Below are 19,642 nucleotides of genomic sequence, written 5' to 3' on the forward strand. Positions count from 1 at the left end.
CCACAGACTGTGAATGTCTGGATTGCAGTCTTGTGCTTAGGTCATCCCTAACCTCACACGTGATATAAATAGGAAAGGGTATTTTGTGGGAGGTGTGGGGGGGTTTGTATCTGTACAATGCCCCAGCTGTCTTGCATGTCACAAGCAGATAGGACTTTTTGGTAGCTTGAGGTATCGGCAGATTTCTTTGGCTTTAAACACAAGATTAGTGTTTTTTCATGCTTGGGACATGTAGGTGGAAGTTTTTTTGGGTGGTATATGTCTTGATTTTTACTTGATTTTTATTCCTGGTGTGTTGATTTCTACATACTTTGCTGTGCTTCTCCTGCTACTGTGGTGTTTCCAGCAGCCAGAAGGGACACAGACAGGTTCCTTCCTTGCACCGGCTGGGCACTGGGCACGATGTGCCTCATGCAGGCTGGTCCCGCTGTGAGCGGTGAGTGGCCCATGAGCCAGAAGCTTGGTTCATGACTTGAACCTGGCTGTTCCAACTGAGTTTTGCATGTGTGCTCGAAGAGGCACACTGATCTTGTTGCCTGGTGCCGTCTGGTCTGCTTTGACTTGTGAAGTGAGCCGCTCTTTAGCAGGTGCAAAGCCTCACGTTAAATTTTAACATGGTGGAGTTAATTCATTTTACAAGTTGAGATTAAATCCACGTGACTTCTACAGGCGGAGAAAACTGGTTTCTCAATCAGTTGCAACTCTTCTAGTAGCTTTTTTTTTCTTTGTCAGCGAAGGTACTGTGATGGCTGCAACCCATGCTTTGAGCAGTGTTTTTCTTGGAGGTGGTGGGAATGTAGAAGTGTGTTGCAGGGGCTGAACACCGAGGTTTTGTTCGAGACAAAGCTCACGTTGTTTTAGCAAGCTCCCTACGTGCACCAGGGTGTCCTGATTGTACGCTGTCTGCTTGCTGAGGTGGAGCAGGAACAGCCGGCGTGCAGCTGTATGCCTCCTCCTGGGAATGTGCCCCTGGGACAGCGGAGGAAGGTGGCTGAAGTGTGCTTCCATCCTTTTCCACTGGTCCTTTTCCACCAGTGAGTTTTCTCAGGGGTGTGAATCCCCTGGGCAGTCGGTTTATGTGCAGGGGAGTAGATGCCCAAGTCACTGGAGAAGAAACCACGAGGGAGGGTGATCTGCTGATTGCCACAGACCTGTTAGGAGATTAATAGAGGGCGGGGAGGTGGGTCTACATTTATCCTCCTAAGAGAGGGAGAACATGGCTAGCTTGTAAATCATTGCAATTTGATCTGAAGAGCATCTTGACAGCTTTGATCATATGGTCTGGGAAGCTTAAACCTTGTTTTGTCTTTCCCAGGGACTGAGTAGCAGAGGGTGTTCACTGCTGGAGGAGAGGCTTCATGAGTAGTAGAAAGAGTTTGGGATACTGTCTATTTAGGGAGGAAGAAGAGGTACGAAACAGGCTTTACAGCATGACTTTTACCCCTCTGGTTAATACTGTTTGTCCTCTATGTGTATTTGGAAGAAATATTATCAAATGGCATGATTAACTTGGACCTGGCCTGAGGTACCCCAACAGATGATACGTTACATCAGAGCCACAAACAGTTTGTGTGTAAGGACGCTGGTGGTGGTGTCTGCAGAAGAGAACTGCAGCTTGAGGTGTGTGTTTGGTTGCACAGAAGTCTGTAGGTCTGTTTATCTACCTACTCAGCCTGCCCTTGACTTCTGCCTTCAGTGCCTTCACCTCGTGTTTGCCAGGAGATGCAGTACATAGGACTGGAGGAGATACTTATGTTGCTACTGGACACTGCTTATCCTACTGGATGGTACTAGAGGACATGTTTCTTCTAAAGGGACAACTGCAGTGCAGCTCTTGCCATTCGTTTTGGTTTAAGCTTGAGTCTTTCTCATGTCTGTCTTCTCTCATCCATAGGAAAGGCCTTTGACATCACATATGTGCGCCTAAAGTTTCATACCAGTCGGCCGGAGAGCTTTGCAATCTACAAACGCACCAGGGAAGACGGCCCATGGGTGCCCTACCAGTATTACAGCGGCTCCTGTGAGAGCACGTATCACAAAGTCAACCGTGGCTTTATTCGGACTGGGGAGGATGAGCAGCAGGCGCTCTGCACGGATGAGTTCAGTGACATCTCCCCTCTCACGGGGGGCAACGTGGCGTTCTCAACGCTGGAGGGCCGTCCCAGTGCCTATAACTTTGACAACAGCCCTGTGCTACAGGTATGGGAGCGGGACTAAGTCAGCCGGGTGGTCCGAGTTGAGTCCGTTTAGTCATTGTGGGTGGTGGCTTTGTGCCGACTGTGGGCTGCACTGCAGCCCTCGTTCGTACTGACAGGCCCTCGCACAGGTAAGTTGGGATGGAGAGACTCTTGAAGAAAGAGGTGAACTCTTGACTCTGTCGTAGGTAAGTTTATGGTACAGAAAGCGAGATCAGTGGCATTAAGGATGATTTGTCAGTAGGCATCATGGAAGTCTTCAGAGGATGGATGAAAATCTCTGCGTGCTTAGAAAGCAGCTGCGGGGATTTCGCTGCTGTTTCGAGTGTAGGGGCAGAGGAAGGTAAAGCCTAAGTCAAATGAATTTTTGAGGCATCTGCATGTATAGTTGGAGCACAAAAATTTAAGAAATGTGAGATTCTTCTAAATGAACAAAGGGTTATTGGAAACCCTGATCTGTTCTCTTACATAAGTGTTGGGGCAGGGGAGCTTGTCTTTATCCACAGTTTGTATGATTTCTCTCACAAGTGACTTGGGGTGGGGGTTCAGCTGGGGTTTTTTTGTTATGCACAACGCCGGTTGGGCAGTGGTCAGGAGCATACTGGGAGCACCAGTTTATCCAGTATACTTGCCACTTTCTGTATTCTATTTGACGATTTCTGCAGCTTATATTGCAACAAGGAGCTAAAGCTAGGGTTCGCCCTATCGAGGCTCATCTCCTTCCTTTCGGAGGTGTGATCGCCACTTCTTCCCTTTCCTCTTGGAGTAGCAGGAGCAGACTGAAACATGAGCACTCGGCAGACTCAGGGCGCGACTGTCTCTGATCGCCTGCGAGCGAGCAGGAGAGCAGAACCTGGTGGGGCTTGTTTCTGCAAAAGAAAATTAAGATTAATGGGGAAGGAAGGAGAAGTCCTGAAATGGAAGAGAACGAGTTTGGCCACGTTATTGGTGTAGCTAGCCCTTGCAGAGCACGGTGCACCTTGCAGAGCCTAATCGTTAAGGGGACCAGAGAGATTTCACATTAGCAATATGGCATATAATTTTCTGATAAACTTCCTGTGTAAGGAGTAGAGATCTGATCTCCAGTTTCCTAAAATACGTATAGATCTCTGGCATTGCTTTTCAGAACTGAAGTAAACACTGATTTTTTGCACAGCAATTCCATGTCTTTATGCCAGTGTTTGTAATTCAGTAAATCTTATTGTACTGGCTAAGCAGTGACGTAACTGCAGCACAGTTGTACGTACAGGGATGCTTTTCTCCTGTTCTTTTTTATGGTGTTTGAAAGAAAATGGTATTGCAAAAGCTGTAATAAAAACAAGGACGTCCTGAAGACAGTCACTGGTTGAAGGTGGTGTGAAATCTGGGGACAGGCGACATTTGCTGGCTGTTGCCGGAGGACCGTAGGGTACTGTGGTGAAGACGCTGTGTAAATATTATGAAAAGCTCTTGTGTTGTAGGTCAGATCTGCCTGTCTGTTTTTCTTCCTTAGCCTCGCCCTGCCTCATTCGTCTGTCTGTCTGTGTCTTTTCATCTCGAGGTACATGTCTGCAGACAGGCGTACCCTAAAGCTTTTTGTATTCTTGCTGTATAGCTTTGCAGGAAAATTGCAGTCAAATAGATATGTATGACTAGCAAGCTGGCAGAGTTGCCTCTGCCCCACTCTTTGCTGGAGGCGTTACCCACTGCTTCCCAGCTGAGAGCAGGCAAGATGGGAAGAGACATTAGAGAGGGCGTGCAGAGATCGGAGCAGGCTCCAGAAGACACACCCAGACCGAGAGGATGCGGTGGATGGCCTCTTGGGCAGGGACATGGGAGCTTCCAAGGTGCAGAGGGGAAAACAATGAGGAAGGAACTTGCTGATTGATGAATGACTTTGTGAATGTAACTGCTAACGACACAGCACTGGTACGTGCTTGAGGGGGATGTTTGATGTTTAATCTGATGGGATTTCTGTCTGCTCTAGGAATGGGTGACAGCTACAGATATTAGAGTGACCCTCAATCGTCTGAACACGTTTGGAGATGAAGTTTTCAATGACCCAAAAGTTCTCAAGTCTTATTACTATGCGATTTCTGATTTTGCTGTGGGTGGTAGGTGAGTAGACAATAAACCTCTGTACTTTAAAGCTTTTGGTCAGGATTACTAGAGTGCTTTAAGGCTTTTGATTGTACTCACATGGTACCATTATGCTCTGGTCTGTGGGGCACCCACAGCTTCTCTGGGTGACCTGGGCCAGGGCCTCACCACTCTGACAGGGAAGAATTTCTTCCTTGTATCTGATCTAAATCTACCCTCTTTTAGTTTAAAACCATTACCCCTTGTTCTGTTGCTGCAGGCCCTGGTAAAAAGTCCCTCTCCAGCTCTCTTATAAACCCCCTTTAGACATTGAAATACCTCGGTGAGGTCTCCCTGCAGCCTCCTCTTCTTCAGGCTGAACAGCAGCAGTTCGGTTCTGAATTTTGTTGTGACCATCTACCTTTGAACTTGTCTCGTCTCAGATTTTCAGATCTGGGCTTTGTTTTTGGGATTGCTCTGTGATTGACCTGGAACCCTGGAGTTTAAATACCTGTTCCTTGTCTCTCGTTAACCAGATGCAAATGTAATGGGCACGCGAGTGAGTGTGTGAAGAATGAGCTTGGGAAGCTGGTCTGCAACTGCAAGCACAACACCTTCGGGGTCGACTGTGAAAAGTGTCTTCCTTTCTTCAATGACCGACCATGGAGGAGAGCGACAGCAGAGAGTGCCAATGAGTGCTTGCGTACGTGTGGCCACGCTTGAGTGGAAAATCTCTCATGGGTTGGGTCCCCTGCCTCTGGCATCCAGCAGCTGGCCCTGCATGGTTTTGAGTTGTCTCAGTTGTGATTAGCCAGTGTTAAGCAGAGTTCTGGTGTTTTTCAGCAGAGATTTTGTGGGACTACTGGTTATTCCACTCCTGTCCTGTAGGAGCTTTCTGTTAGATCCCTAGAAAGGGGAATCTCTGTTCTGGAGAGGGATGGGAGCAGCCTTTAGGAAAGAAGTGTGCTGCAAAAATGTACAGGCTTGTAGTTTACGGAACCCATAGAAAAAAACCTGTATTTAATGCACTGGAGTATAATTGACCTTCAAAAAGCTCTTCATTCAGCATCTGCTGACTTCCTCTTGTGTTTGGGTTATTGGTTTTTACAGTTACTTGTTGACTGTTTCATCCAATTTCGAGGCTGTTGCAACAGTTCTGGACCGCAAATGCGGATCTCTGTGACGGAGCGCAAATTTATTTTGGTTGGTTTTGTGTCGCAGACCGCAGCTCCCGATAGTTTACTTTATGGGGAAGCTTTTTCAGACAGAAAAGCTTTCTTCCTGTCTGACCTCTGTGTGTGTTGATCGGTCCCAGCTGTCTGGTCAAGACGTGTGGCTTCCCTTGACAGCCCAGTGAAACCCAGGTCTCCTGCTCGCTGGACACAGGGGATTTGCAATCTGTCTAGAGCCAGGGGAGAAGCCCCCCTTCCAGCAGGGAGTCAGCCCTTGCTGTTGTCTTCTGATGCCTGTTTTCATGACCAAGATTGGTGTTGCTCTGTGGGAAGGTGGCATTGTGGCTGCAAACAGCAGCCACTCATGGAAGAGGGTGGGATAAAAAATACTGCTTTTCTTCTGGATGTAGATGAGAATGGTCTCGAGGATCCTATTTTGTTGTTACAGCCTTGCTTCCCTCTCCCCACATTCAGCCACCGCAAAAGCATGCTTCCCCCTTTTTCTTCCGATCGATGCACAAATGCCTTGGGACGTCTATGCACGGATCTGGGGGTGGTTAAAGGCTCCTGCTCCAGCTCCCCTACAACTCAGTACCAAGCTTTGCATCGCGGGTTTTGTGGCTGTCGGGGTCAGATGGCCTCACGTGCTGTTTGCCGATGGTACCCTTGTCTTTGCAGCTTGCGACTGCAATGGGAGGTCACAGGAGTGCTACTTCGACCCTGAGCTGTACCGCTCGACGGGCCATGGGGGCCACTGCACGGGCTGCTCCGATAACACCGACGGCGCCCACTGCGAAAGGTGCCGGGACAGCTTCTATCGCCTGGGGAGCGAGGAGGGGTGTCTGCCCTGCAGCTGCAGCCCCGTCGGTGAGTAGTGCCAGCAAACGTTTCTGCTTGCAAGCTTCCATGCGCAAAAGCTAGCTCTTCTCTTGGTTATGCAGCTCATTGCAAACTACAAAGAGGGGGTTTTCGTTTGCTTTTCTTCTCTTGCCTTTTTCTCCACATGTAGGAAACATTTATTGGGTTGTATTTTGGTTTAAATTATCCTGGATCTAATCGGGGTTGGGGTGGCAGGGGCAGACGGTTCACCTCTGCAGCATTTACTTCATCAGATGTGTTCTGAAATAGGTTTTATCTGGTTTTGTGGGGTTTTTTGCCTTTTTTTTTTTTTTTGCCCCTCTGCTGATGAGTTACCCTGGACACTCCCAATACTAAAGAGCTCATTTAAATTCTTAAAAAACAAGATGATGTGAGTGGATATTTCTGGAAGTTGTTCATACTGAGGAATTGTAGTGAACTTTAGCTGCATCAGTTTCTCCTACCGAGTATCCAAGCACTAGAAATACAAACCAGTGAAACCTTAAACACAAAAGGGGGTGGGGATGAGAGAAAACAAAGTAAACTCAAAATATGTAGTTAAACTCCTTTTAAAAAACAAGACAAAACCCCCCCAAACCAAAAACAAAAAACAAATGGAAAAAATTTGGGCAGGAGAAGAAATCTCTTGTCATTAAAGGAACCACTTGACCTGTATGGAGTGATCCCATAACTGCACCAGCCCACAGCAAATAAGGGGGAAGGAGACAAAAGGGTAACACATACTAAGATATGATGTGAGGTTCCAAAATAGAGTAGCTGGAATAAGTAATTGCTTGCAGCATGCCCTAAAAGCAGCCAGCGAGAGGTCTGCCAGGGTACGTCTCCTATCTAATTTGGTCGGAGAGTTGTACAGTTGTGAAATTTTTGACCAAGAAAGGCCTCTTTCTTTATCCGTGTGCTTTCCCAGGTCCTTGTGTCAGGCCTTATTTTAAAAAGGGTGAGGGTTGATGTCAGCTGAGACGGTTGAGAAGAGGCAGGGAGGTGACTTCTCAGGTCTTTAAGGATAAATTTTGAAGGGCTTTCTAACTTAGCCATCAGCTTGTATGCCGTGGCACGCCGGCACCCAGGGCGTATCTGAAGCCCTTGGATAGGCTTAGATTGCTATTTTTTGTCTGAGTGCTGTTTTTTCCTAAATAATCCTAAGAGGGACTGCGAAGAGGATTTGAACTTTGACTGTATATGGTAAAGGTTTTCTGAGTTCTTCTGTCCTGTCCAGCCTAATTATCTTATAACTCTTCACTTTGCTGTAATCTTCTGGTGTGGATTGAAGTGGAAAGAAGCAACTATTTCTGCATATTAAAATACTTGTCTCCTGGTAGTTAACTCTTAGAGTGCTCACAGTTCCTAGGCTGCTAGCTACACCAGTGCTTGGGACAAAGCATTTTTTCTGTCACGGATTCAAGAAACCTGCTGCCGTTTTTTGTGCGAGTCTGCTTGAACAGAGCAGTACTGAGGAAGACGTCCTGCCAAAAATGGCAGTTTTGCTGCAGAGTTTGTTAGGGTTAATAGTGATACACGCAGCCTTGCTCCGAGTAGGCAGTTTAGTCTTTAAATCCAACTTGGGAATCAGGGGAGGAAATCGGAGTGTGAAAGGGAGAGGTCAGGATATCCCCTGGCAAAGGGAAGATGGTGATTAGGGAGAACACAAGGGATTCAGGGAATAAAAATCTCGGAAATGGTGCAGTGCGGGGTGGAACAGGCGTGGAATTAGTGGTGTACAGAGGTAACACTGAGGATGAAACAGGAATAAGGACCAGAATGCAACTAGAAGTTAAAATTATATATAAAAATGGTGGTTGGTAGGAATACTTGAAGCTGAATATAGTTTGGAAGACTAGGTGACGATTCATCTCAAGCTGCTAGGGGAAAAATCCCTGTGAACAACTGAAGGCAGTCTTTAGGAAAGCTGTCACTCATCAGCCTGAAGCTGTGCTTCCCACTTTCTTTTCCCATATGTCTTGCCCATTTTGTAAAGTTGAAAAAATTGTAGGCGAATAGAAGTGGGTGGTTCATCTGAGGTGCCTGTCCCTGCTCTCCCCGCAGGCTCCCTCAGCACGCAGTGCGACAGCTATGGCCAGTGCAGCTGCAAACCCGGCGTGATGGGCGAGAAGTGCGACCGGTGCCAGCCAGGCTTCCACTCCCTGTCTGAAGCCGGGTGCAGGTAAGGAGGACTGCTGCTCAACAAAAGAGAACTAAGGACCTTTTTAAATCCTTCTCTGTGTGGCTCTTTATGAGCGATCCTCTCTCCTGGCTCTTTCAGGCCCTGTTCTTGCGATCTGGCTGGCAGCACAGGGGAATGCAATGTCGAGACAGGACGGTGTACATGCAAGGACAGTGTTGAAGGCTTCCACTGCGAGAGGTGAGTGTCTCTTCCCATGGCTTTGTTTCAAGAATGAGAAACATTCAAGTGATGGCCTGAGGTGAACATCAGGGAAATTAATTCTCTTTCCTTTGCATCTTCAGATGCAAACCTGGATTTTTCCATCTGGATTCCTCCAATCCAAGGGGCTGTACCCCCTGCTTCTGTTTTGGACACTCTTCAGTCTGCACCAATGCCATCGGCTACAGTATCTACAGCATCACCTCCAGCTTCCAGTTTGGTAAAATTGAGCCTTCCTTTGAGTCTCAAGTTGGGCTGTAGGCGCAATTTAGAAGTGATTTAAAACAACAAAAAAACCCCAAAACCCCAAAAAAACCCTAACCAACAACAAAAAACCCCCAAAACAAAACAAAAAACCAAACCCCTCCACCCTGCTCCTTCCTCCTTGTGCAAGATCGCAAACCTTGGGCAGGCAGGTCCAGGATCCCTTTTTTGGAAGTGCTGAGTTACTGCTGAAGTTACTGGGAGCTTCCCAGTCAGCAGCTCGTTTGTTGAGCTAGGGAGGAGTGAATTCATAGCTCTGGCCTCAGGCACCCAGTGCTAACTACACAGTGCAGGTGCAAGCAGGAATTGGAAATGTAACCCTTTTACAGCTTGAGAGGGGTGCTGGCGAGGGGGTATTTTCTTAAGTTTAGAACCATATCAGGAGTTTCTGATTGAGAGGGTTGTAATCACTCTAGATTTGGTGTCCGAGTAAAACACAGTTGTGTTTCCATTGGGTGTGTAAGCTCAGGAGAAATCTTTTCGCATACAGTCAGTTTCCTCTGTGTGTGTGTTTGTGCTACACAGTCTGAAAATAATATATTTTTTAATTAAAATTCCACTGGAGAACAGTTTGTACAAAGTCTGGAAGTTGCATTAAGTCTTAGGAGACTGCAGGTTTTCCGATCACTGCTTAAGCTCTTTAGAAAAAAAAGGTACTGAACAAGTAGTTGTCATAGGGTTCAAAGTTCAGAGGGTTCAAGTCTGCACTGGAGTTAGGGACTTTAATTGGAAAGATGATGTTTGCTGTCTACGTCCTCCTGCACAGCTGCGTTCTGAAGTCTGTTAGTGCCAGTGTACAGACTGTAGATTAGTTATATATGGGCAGTATGCAGTATGACACAAAAAGTCTGTGCAAAGCGCCATCTTCCAAGGGTGTTAATTTTTGCATGTTTGATTTTTCAGGAGAGGATGAGTGGCGTGCTGAGCAGCGTGATGGCTCGGAAGTCTTACTCCAGTGGAGTGCCGAGACCCAGGATATCTCTGTTATCTCAGACAGCTACTTCCCCATGTACTTTGTTGCACCACGTAAGTCGTTCAAGAAGCAAGGTTTTCTGTGCTGCTTGTGCCTTTTCTGTTCTGTCCCCTAACTGTAAGGATTTCTCCTTTCAGGCAAGTTCTTGGGCAACCAGGTTTTGAGTTATGGGCAAAACCTGACCTTCTCCTTCCGTGTGGACAGGCGGGACACGCGCCTCTCTGCAGAGGACCTGGTGCTGGAAGGGGCTGGGCTGAGAGTGTCAGTGCCGCTGATTGCCCAGGGCAACCCCTACCCCAGCGAGAACGCGCTTACCTATACCTTCAGGTGAGAGGACTCTCCAGGCGTGGTGGGAGCAGCTGGGACCCTCCTGTGGTGCCTCTGGCCTCTGAGCTATTGAGAAAACAAACAGCATTTATTTTAGCTCAGAAGAGCGGTTTTATCAGGTTAATTTGAAGCTCGCTGTCTAGCAGCGTTGCGTAAGCGTATGTGAATTATGTTGCAATAGCATACCGCTGTTGGAAAGGGTGCTTTAAAAGGGCACAGCTGTTAGCATCTGAAAGCTTTGCTGATGGTGCCTGGATCTTCTCCGTAGGCTCCATGAAGCTACAGATTACCCATGGAGGCCTGCTCTTACGGCATTTGACTTCCAGAAGCTTCTCCACAACTTGACTTCCATCAAGATCCGTGGGACGTACAGCGAGAGAAGTAAGTCGCTGAGCAGAATGCCACAGAAGAGAGAGGCAGACTCATTCGTCTGGCGCTCAGGTTGCTTGATCGTAGGGCCCAGTCATAAGCAGCTGTGGCAGCTTATTTGGCAGAGCCTGTGCCGATTGTTTTACGCCTGGCCTTGCTGTGTAACAGCTTCTCCCAGGCCTGCTGAAGAGGACATGGGCAAGAAGCATGCTGCCTTTGCGAGTCTGGAAGCTGAGCACTCATCACCTGCTGATCCTTTGCTTCTGATCGTGGGGGTTTTGCCATGTTGCGTAGCCAGTGTCTTCCAAGTCAGTAGAAATAGCACAGAGTCCTGAAAGACACGGTAGGAGAGATGGAGGGATTTTACAGCATTTGGCCTTGGTTTCTGCCCTCCTGGGAATGGTTACATCTGCTTGTTTCCTGGTCTTGCTTTGGCATGACAGATGGGAAAGATGAGGTCTCGAAAGGGCTGTCTGTGCTGAACTTGGGTGAAAGTTCCTCGTAATGAGGGTTTATAAAAATCGGGCACGAATTAGAAGCAAAAATACCTGGATCTTTGAGTATTGTCGTGTGAAGAAGAATTGTTGCAGAAAGATGCAAAGGATGAATTTGCATTTAGGGAAGATGGGAGAGCTCCAAGTGTTTTCAGCAGAGGTGGCTCATGAAGAGGAATGTGGGGTTGTGAAGTGAAGGGGAGGAAAGGTGTGGAGCAAACCATCCCGAGTGCTGTAGCTGCTGCTATTCTGCGGGAGCTGAGGCTCTGCTCTGTGCTCTAGAGCTGCTGCGGTGGTACAAACACACTCCTATACGTTAAAAAACATCTAGGTTGTGTCTGGGCTCTGTTCTGTTCCGAGGAAGGGGCAGGGGGAGCGCTCAAATACCAGATGAAGGAATGGCTTGAGAGGAATAGCTGAAGAGTTTGCCCCAAGGTGTGGTTTGCAGATGCTGTGTTAGAGACTGTATATTAAAATTGTTGGAGATATGGTCTGTCCTCCCTAGTAAGACAGGAATTGGTTTTGGTATTTGATTTGGAAATGGAAACTGTATGCATGCAAAAATGTAACTTATTTTAACTGACTGTACTTGTTCACATGCTGTTCTCAGCAGCCTCCTTTGTATTGTTATTCTCAACTTCCTTGCCCTGCGCGTGCCCTTCGTGAGCTATATTGCATCTTCTCTCAGCTGCCTAAGCCTTCCTGGAGGATTTTGCTTCTTGATTCATCTTACTAACTGCGAGCATCCCCCTGTCTGTCTCTTGTACCGTTCAGATAGATGTATGTTTGGTGACGCAGTGATGAGAGCCTTTGTAGTTACAAAGCGTTTCCCCTCTCGGTGCTTTCTAGGTGCCGGCCACCTGGATGACGTTACCATCACAAGCGCTCGTCCTGGACCTGGCGTGCCTGTGGCCTGGGTGGAGAGCTGTTCCTGTCCGGTGGGATACGAGGGGCAGTTTTGCGAGCGCTGCTCCTCCGGGTACCGGCGAGAGACGCCGAGCCTCGGGCCGTACAGCACCTGCGTGCCTTGCATGTGCAATGGGCACAGCGAGACGTGCGAACCTGAGACGGGTAAGCAGGGCTGATAAAACAGGGAGCAGCAAGAGGTTGTTCTTTCTGGGTTGGCTGATGAAGCAAAAACCATGTCCCTCTCTGTTCCAGGCGTGTGCAATTGCAGGGATAACACGGCGGGGTCTCACTGTGAGAAGTGCAGTGATGGGTATTACGGAGACGCGACAGCGGGCACGGCCTCAGACTGCCAGCCCTGCCCATGCCCAGGCAGCTCGAGCTGTGCCATCGTGCCCCGCACAAAAGAGGTGGTGTGCACCAGCTGCCAGGTTGGCACTACAGGTGTGTTCCTACACGAAAAGTCTTTTTAATTCTACACCCCACGTGCCTGTGGAAATGTGTCTCCTGCCAGTTCTGGGGCTCTGACCCACAGTGAGCAGCACTGATAGCTGCTGTGTCTTCTGGTTCAAATCCTTCTCCCTTCCTCAGCCTTGTTTTCTGTCCTGTGCAAGGTTCGAGGCTACCCATGTTCTTTGTTTCTGTCTCTCAAGAGCAAAAGGGGAACAAACGCTTAATCTGTGCTAAGTGTGAACGTTTCTGTGCTGCATAGGTGAGCCGTGGTAGCTTCTGGTAGAGCTCTGTTAATTGCACAGTGTAGGGCAGAAAATAGGATAGATTTAAAAGAGCCAGGAAGGCAGGTCAGACTGAAATAAAATTAGAAGATGCAGTTTGCCAGCCAGAGAGGCACTGAGGGATGCTTGCAGGGGAGGGCCAGTGCCCTCCCTAGGAAGAGCAGAAAGGCTACAGTGACTCACAAACACTGCTCAAAAAATACCAGACCAAATTTACACTGAGCAGTTTTAAAGAGAAATATGCGATTGGGTACAGATCTTGTTTTTGTAGTGATAAACTGTGAAGTCCGAGCACGTACCTGCGTCATTGAGCAGAGCCTTTTGTGCTGCCTGCAAACAGCAAGGAAGCCTTAGGATGCTTGGCAGCCTCTGTGCCTCTCTGCTGATTTTGTGCTTGGCATGGCAGAATACAAAGCACAAAACACCTCCAAGTGCTTGAAATGCTTAGAAAAGCCCCTGACCAAATGCAGAGGCAGCTTGTGGGGGTTCCCATGGGTGCTGTGAACCAAAGCGGAGTCCAGGGGTCCAGGTTCCCTGCAGCTCAGGTGTCGTTACAAGCTCACCTTTACTTGTAGCTGTGTGATCGCACAAGAGTTCCTTCTGTTTCCCGACGCTTTCTTGGGATGCGAGGAAAAAGAGGATTTGCGTGTGCAAGAACTGCCTCGGAAATGGAGTTTATGGCTGGCTGGGGAGGTCAGATCTGCAGGAAATGTAGGGAGCTGCTGAGTTGGTTGCTTCAGTGGCTGCCTGTGGAGGTTTAGCACGTCTCATTGGCAGTGGGACTTTGTCGAGCGGTGATGCCCCACAGACCTCTACCTGCTCAGGCTCTTAATTTAACAACTACAACAAATAGGCTTGGCTTAAAGGGACAGGAGGGAAAGAAGGAGTTGAAGTAATTCATAATGCAAAGTTCCAGTGAAAAAGCGACTTACATTTAGAGATGGGGAGGGATATGTGTGTGGTTTTGTGCACCTTTCTGGCCCCAGCAGAGGGAGGAAAGGGGAGAAAGCTGGAGAGTTTAAGAAGGGACTGCAAAGGGGGTCTGAGTGAGACAGCAGCAAAGGGCTTCTGCTGCAGCACGTGCGTTTGTGTCGCGTCCCAGGCAAGAGGTGCGAGCTGTGTGACGACGCCTATTTCGGAGACCCGCTGGGCGCAAACGGTGCTGTGAGGCCTTGCCGCCTCTGCCAGTGCAACGACAACATCGACCCCAACGCCGTGGGGAACTGCGACCGCCAGACGGGCGAGTGCCTCAAGTGCATTTACAACACCGCCGGCTTCTACTGCGACCGCTGCAAAGACGGCTTCTTCGGAAACCCCCTGGCCCCCGATCCTGCCGCCAAGTGCAGAGGTGAGAGCCGGTTCCTCTTGCATTTTTGTCCCCGAGAGCTGCTGTTTCCTGATGTGTTGTTAGGACACAGCGTCAGGCTGTTGTTTGTGCCCGTCAGCAGCGACGCGTGGCTTTATGCTGGATTGGTGGTTGTAGCTTGCTAAAGTGCTTGTGCTTGTGGGCCCTTCCTGCCATCGAAGCAAAAGCATTGTGTGATGCAGGGGCTGGGCTGCCACGTGTTTTGGATCCAGACCTGTTCAGGGGCCGGCCAGCAGAGTACCAGCACCACAAGGGACTCTATCTTTCTGCAATATTTCCCCCCCCCCCCCCCCCCCCGCCTTTTATTTTTGCAGCTTGTCACTGCAATCCCTACGGCACTGTGAATCAGCAGACGAGTTGCAATCAAGTGACCGGGCAGTGTGAGTGCCTGTCTCATGTCACCGGGAGGGACTGCAGTGCCTGTGAGCCCGGCTTCTTCAACCTCCAGAGCGGACGCGGCTGTGAGAGGTGACGTTCACCTTGACTTGGGGCAGAGAGCCTGGTTTTGAGGGGTCTGTGCTTACCTGGTGCAGGGATGTGATGTTTGTCACAACTGGTGTGCCTTAATGCTGCTATGCATGGGGAAGAGCAGCAGTTAAGGAGCAGCTATGGAGGCTGTACAAAAAACCTGACTTACAAATAGCTTTAAATCAGGGTTTTAAATAGAAAAGTGCCATGTGACTCTGTTGGTAGCAGGGGCTTGTGAGTTCCCTTTTTAGTGCAGGCACCAAGTGACCTTGCACGGTTCAAAGGCTCAGTGCCTCGCCTCATGCATCTGCACAGCACGAGAAGTGACTTTTGGCAAATGGGAGTGTTGAGCTGTGCTGGTTAGGGCTCCGTCAGAGCGGCGCTTCACCTGTGCCTCCCTTCCATGTCACCACCTGACGTGTGGCATCTCCCCCAGGTGCGACTGCCATGCCCTGGGCTCCACCGACGGCCAGTGCGACATCCGAACCGGGCAGTGCGAGTGCCAGCCAGGCGTCACCGGCCAGCGTTGCGACAAATGCGAGGTCAACCACTTTGGCTTTGGCTCCGAAGGCTGTAAACGTAAGTCTGAGAGGCTGGGGCGAGGCAGATGGCAAGGATGTGGCACAGCCAGCCTTGCCTTTGCTGTCCTCCTGTCTCTGGGAAGGTACTTTCTCACCTTGCTCTTCACTGCAGCAGAAGTTGGCACTTTTATGTCCGCACATTGCATGGTGAAATTTGATCTCTGTACAATAGCTTATCCACTTTTTCTTTTATTTTTTTCAATTGGGGGGTAGGAAGATCTCCAACTTACTAGATACCCACGTCTCTTCAGTGTAACTACATTCTCTGAATCTTGCCCTGCAACAGCCCTGTCTCCTAATGAGAAATCTCTGCACAGCTACTCTGCAAATGGCCCAAGTATCCAAATATACAGATTCCATCCTGAGGAGCAACAGATCTTGTAAACATGACTGAAAAACAGGGTGATCCAGACTTTCGTCCTTGATACCCCTGCCTGTAAAGAGCAGAAGAATTAACTGCAGTTGGTTACAGTGAAATGGCATAGAAAATTTGAATGCTTTGTAGGAGAGGCAACAGCAACACTGTGCACACATGCAATGAATGTTGTGTCCAGCTAGACAGTGCCCTGCTGTGCGATCAGGAGCAGGGCTCCAGCTGTGGATTTGTGCCCCATTGCTCTTGCAGACGTTTTAGGGTGTTTAGGGTACACTCTCGCCCTGCGAGTTTTAGGGTGTTTCTGCCTCCCCTCCAGTCTGACTGAGGTTTAACTTCCCTGCAGCCTGCGATTGTGATCCTGAGGGTTCGCGCTCCCTGCAGTGCCGGGAGAACGGTCTCTGCGAGTGCAAGGAAGGCTTCGTGGGGAGCCGCTGCGACCAGTGTGAAGAGAACTATTTCTACAACCGCTCGTGGCCGGGCTGCCAAGAGTGTCCGGCCTGTTACAGATTAGTGAAAGATAAGGTAAGGCCACCAACGCCTCCCTTGGTGCCGCAGGGGTCGGTGGCATGTGTCTGCTCACGCGGCAGCTTTTACACAGTGGCTGACTGACTCCTGCTGAAAGCAGAGAGGGTCAGTGCGCTTTGCCCTGTGTCGTAGCTGTGCTCTGTCCCTCTCGGGTAGGTGACGGAGCAACGAGAGAGGTTGCAAGAGCTGGAAAATCTTATAGCAAACCTGGGTACGGGAGAAGAAACTGTAACCGACCAAGCCTTTGAAGAGAGGTTGAAGCAGGCAGAAAGAGATGTTACGGAGTTGCTCCAGGAAGCACAGAACAGCAAAGGTGAGTTGACTTGACTGGACAAGGACCAATGTGAAATGAACTCTTTGCTTGATGTTCCTGTTCTCTTTGGATACAGCATGCTTTATTTCAAGCCTATGCTGTGCATCAGGACAGACAGCTATTGCAGATAGCGCTAAGATAGTGTACATTATTATCAAAACAACAGCGGCTATGCTTTTACCCCTGCTGTTCTCCCAGTGGCCTCTGTCGTATGTGCAAAATAAGGATCTGCCTCTAGCTCTATACAGATGCAAGTGTTACCGTCCTTTCCAGATGTGAAGGAGGTTTTTACTTAAGCAGAAGACTTTCCGATATACTTATTATGCTTACAAATTTGCTCAGACATCTTGAGATAAAGCAGTTCTTGTTGGGATATCAGCGATCAGAATGAAGGCTTCAAAATCCTGCTGGCAAGCTGAATTATCCCACCACGAAGTATACAATGTCCTGAAAAGTTCTGTGGTGGTGGCCTTTAGCTATTTGTTCTTGTTACACTCTGCTTTGAATTGGTTCTTGTACTGTCACCTCTGCCATAGGATGTCTGTGAGCAGGATGTTAAGCAGTGTGACAGTGGTTTGTCCTTAGGGTCTTTCTAATGTGTAGGCTGATGTGTGTCTTGGCGAAGAGCTACTTGAAGACTCTTGACTTTGCAGTAAAAGATGTTCCCCCGGGAGTCAGTTCACCGACTTCAGACCACTTTGGAAAAATCTGTCACATTTGCATGAAGCTGGGAAAAAGCCAGTGCAAATTGAACCCTGGTGTTTGCTTGGGAAGATTCCTGCCGATGGGAATGAACACTGAAACTCCCCTTAGTTTTAACTGGAGTAGCTTTATGCAGCCCACTTGACATCCATACCTGGATAATACGCACCCTGCGTAGGCATAGGAAGGTGGGGATTGGAGAAGGGTGAGGGAATGGATTGGGTTTTGTGGTGGTATTTTTCATTTTTCTTTCCACCTCTTCCCTTACTAAAAGGCAAGTTAAATGCAAAAAAAACAACCGTTGCAAAAATCTGTGCACACCTGTAGCACGCACTTGTGGTTTTCTACTTGATATGTAGTTGTAGTATGTTTTGGAAATGTGCTAAATGTTCATATTCAATGCATAGGACGTGCTGCAGGGTCAAGGCAGCATATTTGGGAAAAACCTTCATCCTGGAAGGCTGTGGGCTTCTGCTAGTACTTCATCTCTTAACAGTGGTCTTGCGTTTTCCAAAGTAATTCCCTCTGGTCGTGAGACACTTGTCTGTACTTCATGGCTCCATTATTCAGACAGTGTTGTGGGGAGTTACCTGGTGGTCAAGAGTTTGGGGAAGATGGAGGGCTCACAGGCCCCACAGATTGGACAGCCAAGGCTGGGTCCTCTGTCCTGCCAACTTTTGTCGTTGATGTCTGGCTCAGGAGTAGCCATCATTGCCCAAAGCGGGAAATAACATACAGCCCCACTATTCCTCCATCTCTGCTTACCTTCTAGGAGCTAAGCTAATGAGAATTTGCAAAGCAGGTATTTCATACCTCTTGAGGAACAGCTCTGTTGTCGTTTTTCAGTCAATGATAGAGGTGAAACATGATTCTGAACACAAAATTCCACATCAGACTTAGTTCCAGCACCCAGCAGGACTGTCTAATGAGTAGTTAATGACTTTTCATTCCTCATATTCGATGCACATTCTGATGACACCGTTGATCTCAAGCTGACTGACTTAGGAAATGGCTTTGCTGGTCCACTTTCAGTGGGGGATTAACCTACCAACGTGTTGCCTGCAGTGGTAAGCCAGCACTCCAGCTTCTCTTCCTGCTGTAATGAATTTTGCTTCCTCTCTTTTGTATCGTGCATTTCAGACGTGGATCAGGGCCTTACGGATCGTCTCAAAGACATCAACAGCACACTAGCAAGTCAGCTCAACAGGCTGAGGAACATCCAGGGCACGGTGCAGGAGACCGAGCAGCTGGCGGAGCAAGCCCGGGTGCGGGTGGAGGACACCGAGGACCTGATCAGCTTAGCTTCTGATATGCTGGAGAAGGCGAAGATGGCAGCTAACAACGTGGTGAGTGTGCTGCCAAGACCCCACATGGTTAGGAGAGGAGAGGGGATTTCCTTTCTGTGCCCTCTGGTGTGTTTCTCTGCTTGTTCTCTCTCTCATATAGCAAATTTGCTATGGAAGTATCTTCTCCCCTACCCCAGATTGTGGGAAATAAATAAAGGAACATCACCAGTGTCTGTCATAGATTGTAGCTTAGCCCCTGCTGAAAGAAACCAGCTCTAAGAACCCCTAAATAAATATCAGCACCTTTGTTTTTAAGGGATAACCGGTGGTGGAAACTGCATGGTCTTAAGAAAAAATGTGGAGAAGTCGAAAGTAGGTTAGACACCTCTCTAAGCATTTAGATCATGACAATAAATATTTAAAGCATAGATGAATAAAAGATGAAAAAGCTTTAAGATTTCTTCCGTGTCTTTTTTTTCCAGTCCATTACACCTCCAGAGTCAAGCGGGGACCCTAACAATATGACTCTATTGGCAGAAGAGGCCCGTAAGCTGGCTGAAAGGTAGGCTGCGGCAAGGTGTGCTCCTCACAGCCCGCATCAGGGCCCTGCTCTTCCCTACAAGGGGGAAGCAAAATTTAGTTTTCTTCACACAAAACGCACATCCTTTGAGTAAGAGACTGGCACTGTGAGCGCACGCCTGTGTACTGCTGAGGGCAAACACTAGACGTGTGAACAACGGACATGTACAACCGCAGTGGTGCCTTTCAGCTGGTCTCCTGGGCACTGCTGGAGTGATGCCTTGGTTGAAGAGACGGTCTCAAACAGCATCTTGTATTAGCAAACGTTTCAGCATCTTCCATATGCAAATCTGGGTGAAGGAAGGGAGAATAAAGTCTAGAATTGAGGATAGAAACCACTGGCTGAAAATTCTAATGGCATTATTTTTTCTTCTGTAATCTTGTCCAGACACAGAAAAGAAGCCGATGAAATTGTTCGCATAGCCAAGGCAGCAAATGATACCTCCACAGAAGCGTATCAGCTGCTGCTGAAGACCCTGGCTGGAGAAAACCAAACTGCAAATGACATTGATGAGCTCAACCAGAAGTGAGTCAGTAACAGAAAATTGTTTTTATTTCCTGGCTTTAAGCAGTGCTTGAAACTGAGACACCTTCTGTAGTGTTGTGTGCTTTGGGTTTTGTGCGAGTTGTTTTTCAAGTTCTTAGCCTCTCTACTCTCTTAGTAACTTCGACTCTAAAAAAAAGAAATTGTGCCA

General features: G+C 48.4%; 1 protein-coding gene across 1 annotated transcript in view; it reads left to right on the top strand.

Annotated features, from left to right (window-relative positions):
* LOC104334020 (laminin subunit gamma-1) overlaps window positions 1–19,642 on the top strand; it is a 67,476-nt gene that overhangs the window by 41,406 nt on the left and 6,428 nt on the right. The window contains exons 2-21 of the mRNA XM_075422666.1: window positions 1,895–2,199; window positions 4,162–4,292; window positions 4,790–4,956; window positions 6,104–6,292; window positions 8,348–8,465; window positions 8,565–8,663; window positions 8,768–8,904; window positions 9,852–9,974; window positions 10,059–10,248; window positions 10,517–10,629; window positions 11,961–12,182; window positions 12,273–12,461; window positions 13,854–14,099; window positions 14,432–14,585; window positions 15,022–15,164; window positions 15,886–16,064; window positions 16,224–16,380; window positions 18,223–18,428; window positions 18,851–18,930; window positions 19,336–19,473. Of these exons, the coding sequence (XP_075278781.1) occupies window positions 1,895–2,199; window positions 4,162–4,292; window positions 4,790–4,956; window positions 6,104–6,292; window positions 8,348–8,465; window positions 8,565–8,663; window positions 8,768–8,904; window positions 9,852–9,974; window positions 10,059–10,248; window positions 10,517–10,629; window positions 11,961–12,182; window positions 12,273–12,461; window positions 13,854–14,099; window positions 14,432–14,585; window positions 15,022–15,164; window positions 15,886–16,064; window positions 16,224–16,380; window positions 18,223–18,428; window positions 18,851–18,930; window positions 19,336–19,473 (3,286 nt within the window). The remainder of the gene's footprint in view (window positions 1–1,894; window positions 2,200–4,161; window positions 4,293–4,789; window positions 4,957–6,103; window positions 6,293–8,347; window positions 8,466–8,564; window positions 8,664–8,767; window positions 8,905–9,851; window positions 9,975–10,058; window positions 10,249–10,516; window positions 10,630–11,960; window positions 12,183–12,272; window positions 12,462–13,853; window positions 14,100–14,431; window positions 14,586–15,021; window positions 15,165–15,885; window positions 16,065–16,223; window positions 16,381–18,222; window positions 18,429–18,850; window positions 18,931–19,335; window positions 19,474–19,642) is intronic.

Source organism: Opisthocomus hoazin, chromosome 6, assembly GCF_030867145.1.
Source record: "Opisthocomus hoazin isolate bOpiHoa1 chromosome 6, bOpiHoa1.hap1, whole genome shotgun sequence".
NCBI lineage: Eukaryota > Metazoa > Chordata > Aves > Opisthocomiformes > Opisthocomidae > Opisthocomus > Opisthocomus hoazin.